The 13,674-nt window shown below is 44.4% G+C and overlaps 1 protein-coding gene across 1 annotated transcript in view; it reads right to left on the bottom strand.

Annotated features, from left to right (window-relative positions):
* Positions 1-800: 800 nt before the first annotated feature.
* Positions 801-13,674, bottom strand: part of PKD1L2 (polycystin 1 like 2) — a 92,703-nt gene continuing 79,829 nt past the window's right edge. The window contains exons 39-46 of the mRNA XM_040408946.1: positions 12,255-12,582; positions 11,961-12,094; positions 11,732-11,859; positions 9,925-10,085; positions 7,298-7,508; positions 6,349-6,450; positions 2,869-3,000; positions 801-1,254 (exon numbers count right to left, since the gene is read on the bottom strand). Coding sequence (XP_040264880.1) covers positions 1,141-1,254; positions 2,869-3,000; positions 6,349-6,450; positions 7,298-7,508; positions 9,925-10,085; positions 11,732-11,859; positions 11,961-12,094; positions 12,255-12,582 — 1,310 coding nt within the window. The 3' untranslated portion in view covers positions 801-1,140. The remainder of the gene's footprint in view (positions 1,255-2,868; positions 3,001-6,348; positions 6,451-7,297; positions 7,509-9,924; positions 10,086-11,731; positions 11,860-11,960; positions 12,095-12,254; positions 12,583-13,674) is intronic.

Here is a 13,674-nt window from a genome sequence, read left to right as displayed (position 1 = left end):
ATTATTTGTGGATTTTTATGTGGATTAGTTGCGGAAATGTGGCAAATTTGTATCAAACACGCTGCTATGTCTAAGGGCTTGTCTGCATGTAATGAACTTGCTGCGGGTTTTCCCTCTGTGGACAGAAAATCCACAGCGGATTAGAATACCAGCAGAGTGAATGAGATTAGCAGAAATCTCATCCACGGGCTGCATACACCTTCATTGCTGAATTTGACCTGCGATATCTATCATTATGTAAATTTCTGTTGCAGAATTGTTGTGGGTTTTTCACAGATCTTATTCTTCACTTCAGGGCGGACGTGAAAACAAATCCAACCCCTTTTCTGCATCTAATCTGCACGCAAATCCGCATCAAAATCTGCCCGATACGATTAGATGCAGAAATAAATCTGCAGTAAATCCGATGTGTGGACATATCCTAAAGGGGTTTTCCAAGATTTTTTTTTTAAATTGCTACATTGCAGGAACCTGTATAAAATAAATGACATAACTTACCCTTTGTACGTCCTGCCTCCTCCATCGCTGCTGTCCATGTTGCAATCACATGATGTTGACTGATGCAGCCAATCAGTGGCCTCAGTGATGACGTGTGCATGAATGGCACATTACCGCTGAGGCCAGTGATTGGCTGCAGTGGTCAAGTGAATGATCAATGTGACTCCATTGTTGCAGGACCAGAGTGGTGGGACATTTAATGGATGAGATATATTTCATTTTTTATCTTTTGGAATTTTATACTGTACAGGTTTGCAATTTTAAAAAAAAATCTTGGAAAACCCCTTTAATGTCTGATAGTTAGGGGTCCCAGTGGTGGCATCCTGATCCTGAAGTTCTGACTTGCTCCCTGTGCCTTTTAGCCCGGAGGACAAGGTGGTGGAGGGAGCTGGTTGCACTTGGGTGGCGCTATGCTCAGTGAGTTCCGCGTTCAGTCCAACCCCTGGTACAGAATCCCCAGATACTATTCTTCTTAAATGAGTACATGCAGTTTAATATACAGTAGTATAGAGACATCCATAAACCTTGTGTACAGTAACAGAAACTGGTGACGACAATAAAAGCCAATTACATTTTTGCTGCCACTGTGCTGTAACAGTGACACGAGCAATTATTCACATACATAACATAGAATAAAAATCTTCAGGTATTCTGACAATTTGCATTTGGCCCCCCATCCCCCTTCTTATGCCGTAGTCCAAGAAAGCTGCATATTTTCATCAACATGAGATCCACAATTTCTTCCTCTTCTGACGGCTGTAATAAAGGTACAATATATTAGAATTGGATGACACTTGTAATCATTGATGAGCGGTAGGGGCAATATTCGAATTTGCGATATTTCGCGAATATTCGTCATATATTCGAGAATTCGTGATCTCCAGTCATTATTTTCTTGATTGTGAAAATCGGCAATTCGAAAATTCGTGATAAAAATTTGCGATACGAAAATTCACGATACGAAAATTCGCGATCAACACAACTCCTAAAGTCAAAGATATTGCAGCCTTCTCATTGGCCCACAAACAAGAAGCAGTGAGGGATCATGGGTACTGATGAAAACAAATCTAGGATATTCGCGATTACGAAGATATAGCACTATATTCTAGATATTCGTGAATTCTCGAAGTGCCAATATTCGCGATCAACACTCCTTGTAATAAAGGTATAATATAATTGTATGACTCCTGTAATAAAGGTATAATATAACTGTATTACATATATTTTTTAGTTTTTTTCCAGGGCCACTTTAAGTTCCCAGTGCGCCCTTGGGAGGCACTAGATTTTTTTGATTCCACTGGTGGTAATGGAGAAAATGTTGCTATACTGTGTCTCCAGTGAAAACCAGTAGCACCACCTGCTTGTCCACGTGAGCTCCCAATGTGACCATATCACGTGTCTCACTGACATGCAGGAACATCCCTTGAATTGAACATCCATATGGAAATAATATGTAAGTATAATACATGCGCTTGCTGTGTTGAGTGAGTTGCATACAGGCGACCTATAGACATAAGAGGCTGTTACACCTGCAGGCACACTGGAGACCACGACTTATCTCTCACTGCCCTTGGATGTCTATTTAAAACCTTAAGATATTTATGCAGTGTAGATAAAATGCTGGTTCAGATGGTCAGACCATTGACATGTGAAGAGACCTCTGGTTCTTACATACACACACGTGTTAAAGGAACACTGGGCAGACATATACTGTGTTATGCATTGTGCAGGGCCTGAGGGGGGAGCTTGGCTTCTGCCTTTGGTGTCCTGTGTCATGCTTCGCCCCCCTGCACCAGTTTTGGCTGTAGTTTTCCTTTTCCTCAGGTCTTCCATGTTCCCAAATGTATAAAGCGTCAACAACATGTTATTGTAGTTTTAAAAATATTGTCTGAAGAAAATCATAGGACCATGGAATATGTGCCATATAATATTCTATGTAGTCCTCACTTTAAAGGGCTTGTCCGAGTTTTTGATATTGATGACCTATACTTAGGATTGATGGCCTATCAGATCGGCGGAGGTCCGACTCCAGACTCCCTCGCCGATCAGCTGTTTAAAGAGACCGGTGAGCGCTGCTGCCTTGTTGCAGCTCGCCAAGCACAGTGCCGTACATTGTATAGTGGTCGTACTTGGTATTGCAGCCCAGCCCATTCACGTGAATGCTAATGAGTTGCGCCTAGGTTATGTGACCAATGATCAGTGGCTGCAAGGACCCTCACTGGAGTGCTGCTGTCTCTTCAAACAGCTGATTGGCGGGAGTGCTGGCAGTCGGACCCCCTACTGATCAGATGTTGATGGCCTATCCTGACGATAGGTCATCAGTCTTAAAAACTCGGAAAACCCCTTTAATTTTGTTATATCATCACTAACCTGGTGATCCTTTTGTTCTTCGCTGAATGCCACCAAGATAACCGAAATAAAGAGATTCAGTACCACAAAGGTCATGAAAATAATACTTGATCCAACCAGGAAAGAGCCCAAAACTGGATTATAATCCAACACCTGTGAATGAAGAGACATAGGGTGATCATGAAACTGATATATAGTGAGCAGCAGTAGCCAGTCCCTCACATGGACTGTGGTCTTCACCCCTGCTGCTGAAAATTTAGGATAAAATCATTAACTAAACCACTAAATGCCCAAGTAATATACATTATTCCATTGTTCCATAATTAAAAAAATTTTTTAATTAAAGGGAACCTGTCACCGGGATTTTGTGTATAGAGCTGAGGACACGGGTTGCTAGATGGCCGCTAGCACATCCGCAATATCCAGTCCCCATAGCTCTGTGTGCTTTTATTCTGTCAAAAAAACTATTTTTTATATATATATATATATATGTAAATGAGGCTACTAACATTTCCGGAGCCCACTGTGAAGGAGCCCAGCACCACCCCGCATCCTCCACATCTTCTCCTTGCTCCCCGACGTCACAAAGCTAGAGCGCCGCAATCTTGCGATGTGCGAGCTAGCGCATGCACAGTGCCGGCATAGTGTACCTTCCCTGTGCTGGCATCAGCCTCAGGGAACGAACTGTGCATGCGCTAGCTCGCGCATCGCGAGATTATGGCGCTCTAGCTTTGTGATGTTGGGGAGCAAGGAGGAGATTCGGAAGACGCGGGGCGGTGCTGGGCTCAGAGTCAGAGAACGCTGGACTCATCTCTGAAGCATGGAGGAGACAGGACTCATCTAAGGTTCATTTACATATCTATAAAATCTTTTTTTGACACAATAAAAGCACACAGAGCTATAGGGACTGGGTATTGCAGATGTGCTAGCGGCGATCTAGCAGCCCATGTCCTCAGCTCTATGCACAAAATCCAGGTGACAGGTTTCCTTTAAAGAGTAACTATGCTTTTTTTCCATTTTTGATATGTCATAGGGACATATCAGAAGTATCGATCGGCGGGGGTCCCAGCTCTGAGACCCTCACCAATCGCTAGAACTAGGGGTCAGAAGTAGGGATGAGCGAATAGACTTCAGATGCTTCATCTGAAGTCGATTCCCATAAAACTTTGCTTTAATACTGTACGGAGAAAGAACGCATTGGCTCTGAAACCAAACCCGAGTTCTGTATCAAGGTTTTTTACAGTAAAAATTAATTCCCGAAGTTATTACACAAAGTCTCGCGAGACTTCACAAAGTAATAACTTCGGCTCATCGGAGCCAATACATTCTCCCGCTCCGTACAGTATTAAAACAAAGTTTTATGCGAATCGGCTTTGGATGAAGCATCCGAAGTCGATTCGCTCATCCGAGCGCTGCTGCCCCCTCACTGCTGAGCACAAGACTGTGTACGAGCTCATAGCCTTTCTATTGAAACCGTCTACAGTCTTGTACTCAGCAGCAAGGAGAAGCTGCGCTCGGCTGAGCGCTTCTGACCCCTCGTTCTAGCGATTGGTGGGGGTCTCGGAGTTTGGATTCCTGCCTATGACATATCAAAAATTGAAAAAAAAAACTGTTGTTACCCTTAAAACAGTGCCATGCTGGTCCACTACCAAATTTAAAGGAGTACTCCACTGAATGCAAGCTCTCAATGAGTCAAACAGGACAAAGTACAATTGCTAAGTGGCTGAGGTCTTCTAATCCTGCTCTCATGGTCTTGGCTAAGGGTCCATTTGGACAGGCCGATCTCACCCCAGAATGATGATATAATGATGATTGACAGTCATTTAAAGGGACTTCTAAGGCCATTTTACTTGAAACGATGATCAAAATCTGTTTGTCGGCTGATGAGATCTTTTATGTAGCCACAAACATAATCGTTTGCTGGCATCACATCTCCCGGTTTAAATGGGATTTGCTATCGACAATATAAAAACTGTATGGGGGACGAACAATCGTACTAATGATCGCTTGCTCCCCCAATGCAGTTTTCATCGGCCAGAGTTAAGGTCCATTAAACCAGTGCAGATTGACTTGTTACACTGCTGATCAGAGTTCGTTAAGGTCCCGCATTGGGCCGTGTAAAAGGACCCTAAAATGGGCTGATGCAAACTGAAAGAGGGATGAATGATCGTCAGTATGATTGTTCGTCCCCATCCAGTTATTGTTATATTATCAGCAGCACATCCCCTGTTTAAATGGGGAGGCAGGCAATTGTAAGTCTGCATAAAATATCCTGGTTTTCACTGAGCAATGACTTGGAATGAGAGTTCTTCTGAATGCTCATTTACATGTGATAAGGTCTCAAGGTTGGGGCTCCAAAGGTAAAATTCCATGTAATACTGAAAACGTAACCCCTATGAGAGTGGTCTTTTCCCTCTTGGGTGGTCGCTATAACTATGACTATAGGGTTTTATGGAGCTTCTGCATATCAGCAGTTCAGGAAGGCAGGTCTCTGCAGTTACCGCTCTGCACAATGTGAATCACCCTGGATAGTCGGCCTTCTTTTTATTGCTCTTTTTTTTTTTTTTATAAATATATATTTTTATTTTCCAAATCATGATATTAGTACATAAAACAGTAATAATCACAACGGCATGCCTAGCATGGCAATCATAAACATCCTTACAAGAAGATAAATTCTATACAACATCCTAAGAACACCCTCACGACAATATATAATAATAACTATATCCACCCCCCCCCCCCTCATTGGCTGCCGTCCACTCCATTCATTAATGAGTAAAATAATATTGATTATGGCTATGTAGATCTGCGTGCACTTCTCCGTTTCCTTTCAATGTCCTCATAAACTCTAATTTTTTGAAGATATGAACCCCACTCCCTTGTTGAGGGCGGGGAGACAGAGCCCCAATACTTTATCAATATAGCTTTAGCGACCATCAATCCCCGCATCCAAATCCGTCTGACCTGGGCCGGGACTTCCACTTCTGACCCACATTCTCCAAAAAGCACTATCAAGACCTCCGGGTTATAATTCATTGAGCTCTCCCTTTGTAGGGTAGAAAAAACCTCATCCCAATAACTTCTTATTTTGCTGCAGCTCCAAAGCAAGTGGACATAGTCCGCATTAATATATCCACATTTGGAGCAGCAGCAATCCCGATCTTTATTTTGGGGAAATTTTCCTTGTATTTTAGGCGTATAGTAAAGTCTATGGAGGATCTTAAATTGGATTAACCTGTGCGCACTGGAAACTGACGCCCTTCTCACATTCCTATAAATGGTAGATCACTGTAGTGGGGGGCAATTCAGCTCTTGCTCCCACTTAACTGTGCTTTTGAAAGGTGTTACAGTTGCCAGTGCAATTCGGAGTTTTGCATATAATCTAGATAACTTCACTTTTTCATACTTCTGAGCGTCACAAAAATCAAAAAATAAATTCTCTCTTGCTCTTTGCTCCATTCACGTCTGTCTGCAGCAGTGAACTATGTCTGACAATACCTCCTCATAATTGAAGATTCCCAGCTGAAGGCTGACCATAGTCTTTGCAGAGTCGAACACAGTCTTGTAAGAGTTCAGCTTCCACCCGAATATCAAATTACACTGCAACCATCGGAAATAGGGCAATATTAAAACAAGATTACTTAGCATTTTTCTACATATACAGAACAGTAAAGGGTCACTGAGTTTTCATAAAAGAGAAATATCTGCATGGAGTTTGTATGTTCTCCGCGTGTTTGTGCGAGTTTCCTCCGGGTTTTCCGGTTTCCTCCCGCACTCCAAAGACATACTGATAGGGAGCTTAGATTGTGAGCCCCATTGGGGACAGTTGGATGCTAATGTCTGCAAAGCGCCGTGGAATATGTCAGCGCTATATAAGTGAGTATAATATAAATTCCCCTTACGCCTCTTTTTGGCGTAGAAAGGTCGCAAATGCACCTGATTTCCTGCTTTTCAATGCATTTGCGACTTTTCTAATTGCAATCTGCATTTTATGCTTCCCTCGCCAAGTCTATGAAAGGGGGTTTGACGAGAGAGGAGCGAGGGAGTGATTCATCATTATTTTCGCCAGATACTGGGATAAATGACGACTGAAATCCACAGCTACCCCTGTAAATATCTGATTCGAGGGGTCGGACCTCTGGGACACCACCGATCATGAGAATGGGGGTCCAGTCTCCAGATATAGACGGTGCATGTGTGCTGCCGCTTCATTCACCCTCTATAGGACTGCTGGAAATGGCTTTCTCCTGCAGTCCCATCCGCTGCATACAGGGACCCCCTTTCTGGTGATCGTGGGGGTCCCCTCCTGTCCAGTGGATAGGGGATATGTTGCATTGTAGGAAAACTCCTTTAAGGACTTTTCCATGAATCATAATACATTTTGTTCATTCCGACCCCTTTAACTAAAACCATGACAACGGCAGTGATGGAGGACGGAGGCACTCACAGCGATGGAATAGGCCAGAAACATGACAAGAATGACAGTAATGAATCCGGAGATGTCTCCCCAGGCTCGGCGTAATGTTGCTGTGATCATATTAAGTTTTGGGTTCAGCCTCATGAGATGCCACAGTTTAATGGTGGAGAGAAGGACTAGGAAGGCGATGAGGTAGCCCAAGGCAGCGTCCGCTGCTGCAGTTTCATTAAAAGTTACAAACCTAGAAATAAAATAAGAATATAAAAAGAGAAAACTATTTCATTACACTTCGTCCACTATAAATATGGGTGCAGGGACCCTACAGGCAGTTATTCCACCAGTAATTTCCACGAATGTCTGCACCACAAAGGATGCCTTCACATCACCTTCTAGGCTACTTTCACACCAGCGTGTTCGCGGGATCCGTCATGGATCAGCAAAAACGCTTCTGTCATAATAATACAACCATCTGCATCCGTTATGAACCATTGTAAGTCAATGGGGGACGTATCCGTTTTATTTTGTGTTCAAGACATTGTGTGTCATGACGGATCCGTCTTGCTCTGCACCACAACGCGGGCAGAAAAACGCTACTAGCAGCGTTGTTCTGTCCACGATGGGAACGCAACCAAACTGAATGGAATGCATTCTGGTCCACTCCTTTCATTCAGTTCAGTTTTGTCCCCATTGACAATGAATGGGGACAAAACGGAAGCGTCCTTCCCCCCCCCCCCCCCCCCGCTATTGAGACCCTATGAAGGATCTCAATAGCGGAAAGGGAAAGCGCAGATGTGAAAGTAGCCTTAGCTTTCCGTTCTTCTGATCCGTCAGAGAGACAGCAGAAGGAAAAAAAAACTGGATCCTGTAAAAAACGGATCCTGTTGCATCAGTTGTCATCCGTTTGAGCCATTTCCATCTGAGATTCGTTGTTTTAGAAAGGAAAAAAACAGAAAACAGTACTCTATGCAGGACTTTTTTTTACGTCTAAAAAAACGGATCTCAGACGGAAATGGCTCAAACGGATGACAACTGATGCAACAGGATCCTTTTTTTTCTTCTCTCTCTTCTTCTGATGGATCAGAAAAACGGAAAGCTAAACAGTGATGTGAACGCAGTGACTTCAGCACTTTCTTCTACTTTTTTAGTTAAAGGGGTTTTGGAATAGAGCAGCCATTTTTTTCTAATCCCGGAGAACCCCTTTAAAGTCATTTCACAACAGTGGCTCTGCAATTTTTGAGCGGTCCTTATATAAGAGTCTGCCCCGAGGGGGATACCGCCTTTTCAGCTTATTTCATGTATGTTGCTGCTTAGGCTACGTTCTCCACTGCGGCTGCTAGATCCAGCAGGCTGTTCCGGATTCTACTATTGATTCTGCTGCAGGATGCCAATGGCTATTATGGCATCCGGCGGTGAGCCGGCCGCATTCTGGCATAAATGCCGGGTTTCGGCCGGACAAATCTGCAGCATGCAGTGTTTTTTATCCAGCCAACAGCTGCCATTTATGTCGGGACAGGTTACGGGAAAAGCCTGCTGGATTTCAGCCGCTACTATAAACGCACCCTTACATTTTCCAATTGGCGCTGTTGTTTGGCGGTACATGTAGTGTGGCACTCGTGCCTCGGGGAGGTTTAGGCATGAGTGACGAGTGCTGGGCAAGGGTCTCCTGCTTGTGGCTTAGAGACAACAGAAGGAACAAGAGTCCCATCCATTTCACAGGAGGTTTTCATCAGTCGCAGGTTGGGAATCCTGTAATGACGTCACAAGGAATGTGCTGGCGCAGAGGCACTGCGCCGTGGCATTCTCTGGGCCAGAGTATGCCGTATTAAAGGGGTTATGCCATGATTGATGTAAAAAAATAAAAAATAAAATCAGACATCATACAGTGCATGGCAATACCTTTCTAACAAAGCTAGAACCAGCCCTGTACCTCACAAGGATCCAGAGATCTCCACATTCATTGCCCTAATTGCTCTGCTAGATTTATTTCAGGCTGGAAGCTCAGGGGTCCGTGTCCTTTCTGCTGCAGCTCAGGGGACGTGTCCTTTCTGCTGCAGCTCTGTCCCTGTAACTGTCACAGCTCCTAACAGAAGTTATAGGTGGTGACGGGTGAAGATGTAAACTGAGTGCGTGCGACCACCACTGTGAGGTGGACAAGAAATAAGTTAAAGAACAAACAGCAGGTGGAGCTCTACAGATAACGTTTAATGAATAGCTCAGTGGCTATACTAAATTTTTTATTACATGCAATAACAAAAGTATTCAGATCCAGGTGCTGGTTTGAATAATGAAAATATTTTTTGTGGCATAGCCCCTTTAAGTTATCTTCTCCCACATTTTATTGCAGGGAGGGAAGCTACGATGTGCGCTCTGGTGCACCCTACACTGCATCATGTACTGCTTGTGCTGCAGCAGCTAGGCGCTGAGAACGTTTTTTTTACTATTTAATACACCGTCCTGTAATCGCCTCATTTGCTAGTTAAAAGTGGATTAAGCAACTTGCTGCAGAGCTGGCTCAAAGTCCATTCTCCGAACCGCTGGACACTAATCCCAGCAAATCTTTTATGGAAACTAATCTGCCCTGCACTCTGCGAGGCCTACACGGCACATTTCATTACAAAGCATTCCATGGAAGATGGGTCATGACATCTCCAATTTACTCGTCCTTGTGGTCCTGGTAGTAGTGGATATCTCTGTTTCCAAGAATGGTCCTTTTCACAAAGACAGATAGGGCGCTCCAGCTGAGTAGAATAATCGCCAACTCCAGCAGGTTCCACTTGCTCCGAAAATATCCCCATTTCAGCGTTTTCATAAGCTTCCCCTGTAAAGTAGGCACGTGATAATGTTGTTATTTAAAAGAGGGTTTTTCCGAGATTTTTGAACTGACAACCTATCCTCTGCATAGGTTATCAGTATCTAATCGGTGGGGGTCCGATATCCGAGACGGTTTCGGTGCTCGCGGTAGCGCTGGAGCCTTCTCTAGCTTTCCTTAAGCCATGTGACGTCATGTGAATGGGGCAGAACACGACACCAAGGACAGCCGCTATACAATGTACGGCGCTGTGCTTGGTGAGCTGAGAGGAGGCTGTGGCACTACTGTGGGCACCGGTGCCTTCTCACAGGTGATCGGTGGGCAGACCTCCACCGATCCGTTCAAAAATCCCAGAAAACTCCTTTGATAGTTAGGACTGGGGAATGTTTGTAGGACTCAATATCTTCTCATTCTCACATTGTTTTTCCTTCCAGACATTTAGCTAAATGCCTGCTCAGCTGCCAGCTACCTCTCCCCCATACACATGCACGCTTGGCTGAGTGTGCCTGTATTCTGAATAGGGAGAAAGCTGCTGCCAGACACCTCTGTTGCTGGCTTATCCATTACAGAACAAAAGGATTGGAAATGTTGAAATCCAACTGCCTGATCCTTATCTCCACCCAAATTAGATGGTTGTCTGGTTGAGCAGAAATTGTTGGGTTTGGCCAACATGCATCTGCAAGGCCGGCCTAATTAGGATCTGTCATCAGGTTTACGCTGCCCTATCCGGCAGTGCCATGACTGGTGACATAGACCCTGATTCATACATGGGGTCACTTAAAGGGGTTAAGCAAACAGGGTAGCTCACTGTGCTATTTGCACAGCTTCTATTCATTGCTATAGGAATTAAGGCAACAGCAGAACGCCAGCCTTAAAAGGCCAAGATGGGACAACCCCTTTAATTGACCCTACGTTTGAAAGAGGGTCTCTGTCACCAGTTGTGGCACCGTCAGATAGGGCAGCGTACAGCTGGTGACAGATTCCTATGATGCTGGCCATACACATTAGAAGCATGTTGGCTGAGCCCAATGATTCCCCATCAAATAATGATTCCGGAGCATCTTTTAATAGTTATTAATACTAGACTCCATGTTATGCCATTCCTCAGTTATTCCTACACATTTATTAATAGGTGTCACCAGGTGGGGTGTCACTGCATGGTCTGACATAGGACTGACTGGACTGTGTCAACCCCCGACTGGAGACACCTATTAATAAACTAGTAGGAATAACTGAGGAATGGCACAACATAGAGCCATGTGAAAATATGTTCTAGAATTGTTATAGCACAGAGAATAAAATATTTCATAAAGCAGACATGTCAGGAGTGGTGACAGGCCCTCTTTAAATCTGATGAAAGGCTACGGACGCTCAGTTGTATTGCTTAATTCATTTTAAAGAAAAATTAAGCAATATTACAAATAATCTTCATTAAAACTATCCTTATATTGTGCTCGTATAGTTCTTCTGCAAACCTGTGTGTCTCCATGGTAACAGACTACAAATAAACCCTGTGTAGTCTTTTCCTGAGGAGCATGTCTACAGGGTGGGGAAGGCTAGCCTAACGTCTATGTGATATCAATATTACATTCATTTTCGAGAATGATGTGAATAATATAGACATCTGAGCCGGGACTGTAACCAAACTGCCGTACCTGGACCACCATGTAGTAAATCACAAAGAGAAAATACATCACTTCGGCTGCCACAACAAAGATATGTAAGCCATCAGTGTACGGATACAAGCGGATGCTCTGCAGATCTGCGTGAGTCTGGAAAGTGCCTTAAAGACAAGGATCAGAAGATGACATGCTGCTGATATTCTCTTGTTCCAACATTCCCGTAGTTGCTGATGAATATTTTATAAAGTTATCATCGTCCTACCTAATGCATTCGTCTCGAACATCAGGCTGACGAGGCAGAAGAGGTTGACGTTGGCGTTGTAAATGGTAAACTCCACAAAAACTGCCCTGGTGTAAGTGTCCAGCCAGACATTGTTAAAGAGATACTGCAGAATCCTAGAAGATACGATCATTAACATATTAATGTCAGGCAGTGGCACAATCTGTGGTGGTTGTAGTACCTTAGAGCAGAGTAGATTCCTTTCAAGTCAACATCTGCTTGAAAGGAAGATGACAGATTTGGCGTGCTGAATGTCAATAGAGTCCTTAAACTTACCTAGAGGCAGTAGTTCGATCACCACCTAGATCCACCATGTAGCCCCCTCCACGGTATGTGGTCAGCCGACCCCAAGTTGGGTGGCTTCTAAGCTTAGACTGGCTCCTGTAGCTCCATGCAGAGGTTGCATCAGATGAATTGCTCAAAGCGGAGATATTCCACTGTTCGCCATAATGCTCCATATCTTCTGCGTCCAGAGAATAAGGAGCTCGACAGTCTTCAATTGTGGTTTGTAGGACGCGAGCTACAAGGCAAGAGTCCTTGTTGACCCGAACTTGTCGGATTCTGGCACTGCCAACCAGTTTTGAGTTGCCATCTGTTACAAAGCCTGTATCATAGCACACAGATATTAAAGTTGGTTGCCTGGTTTATTTTCAACTACAATTATTGTTATTTTTAATGAGTGGCGAGAGTTCCCCTCTCTATCGGCCAGAGTGACGAGTAGAAACGTAGGTCTCATGCTCTGGAAGACCAGGGTGTCAAAAAACATATGGTGCCTTGCTTTAATTGGCACCATGCTGACAGTTTCCCGAACAGATTAAAATGACAGATGGAGGTCCTAGGAGCAGGTCACCCTGTGATCAGCTTGTCCTCAGGGGACATTAGGTATATCTCATGAGAGCATGCTAGGCCACCAGCTCTGATGCTATGAAAACTTAGACGTCCCCTGTACACGTGCTAAAATAACAAAAAAGAAGCCATGCTTACCTCTCTCTGCCACTTCCAGCACTGCACTTTGACCTCCCACTGCTAGTTATTTTCCTCGCATTTTCCACGCAGGGTTGGACTGGCCCAGCAAAGGACCCTTCCGTGGGCACAGCCTTAGTGGTCTAGGTTCATGGGCCAAGCCAAAGGTCTAGGAGAAAAGCACCATTTGGAGCTGATCACTTACCATGCGGATCTGTTTCTTTGATTCAAAACCTATTAGACTTTATTGATAATACAGGGGTTGAGACCCAGGTAACATCGGTCCGACACTGCACACAGGTCACCACTGCAGCCAATCACTGGCCACGTCCCATGTGTACTGCTGAGATCACAACTTGGAACTTCACTGCTGCAGCCAGGATGATGTCAGCAGTGAGAGGGGAAGCAGCACAGTGCAGGAAGCCGCAAGAGAGAAAAGGGGTAAGTATCACTTCTTTGTTATTTTAGCACATGTACAGGGTAAGGGCACGTTCACACGACTTTGCCGTTTTTTGCGGTCCGCAAATTGCAGATCCGCAAAAAAATGGATGCCGCCCGTGTGCCTTCCGCAATTTGAGGAATGGAACAGAAGGCCCATTATAGAAATGCCTATTCTTGTCCGCAAAACGGACAAGAATAGGACAGGACTCATAATTTTTGCAGGGCCACGGAACAGAGCAACGGATGCGGACAGCACACAGAGTGCTGTCCGCATCTTTTGCGGACCCATTGA

This window comes from Bufo bufo, chromosome 10, assembly GCF_905171765.1.
Source record: "Bufo bufo chromosome 10, aBufBuf1.1, whole genome shotgun sequence".
Taxonomy (NCBI): Eukaryota; Metazoa; Chordata; class Amphibia; order Anura; family Bufonidae; genus Bufo; species Bufo bufo.
Note: the sequence above shows the minus strand (reverse complement) of the source record. Positions and strands in the feature narration are given on the sequence as shown.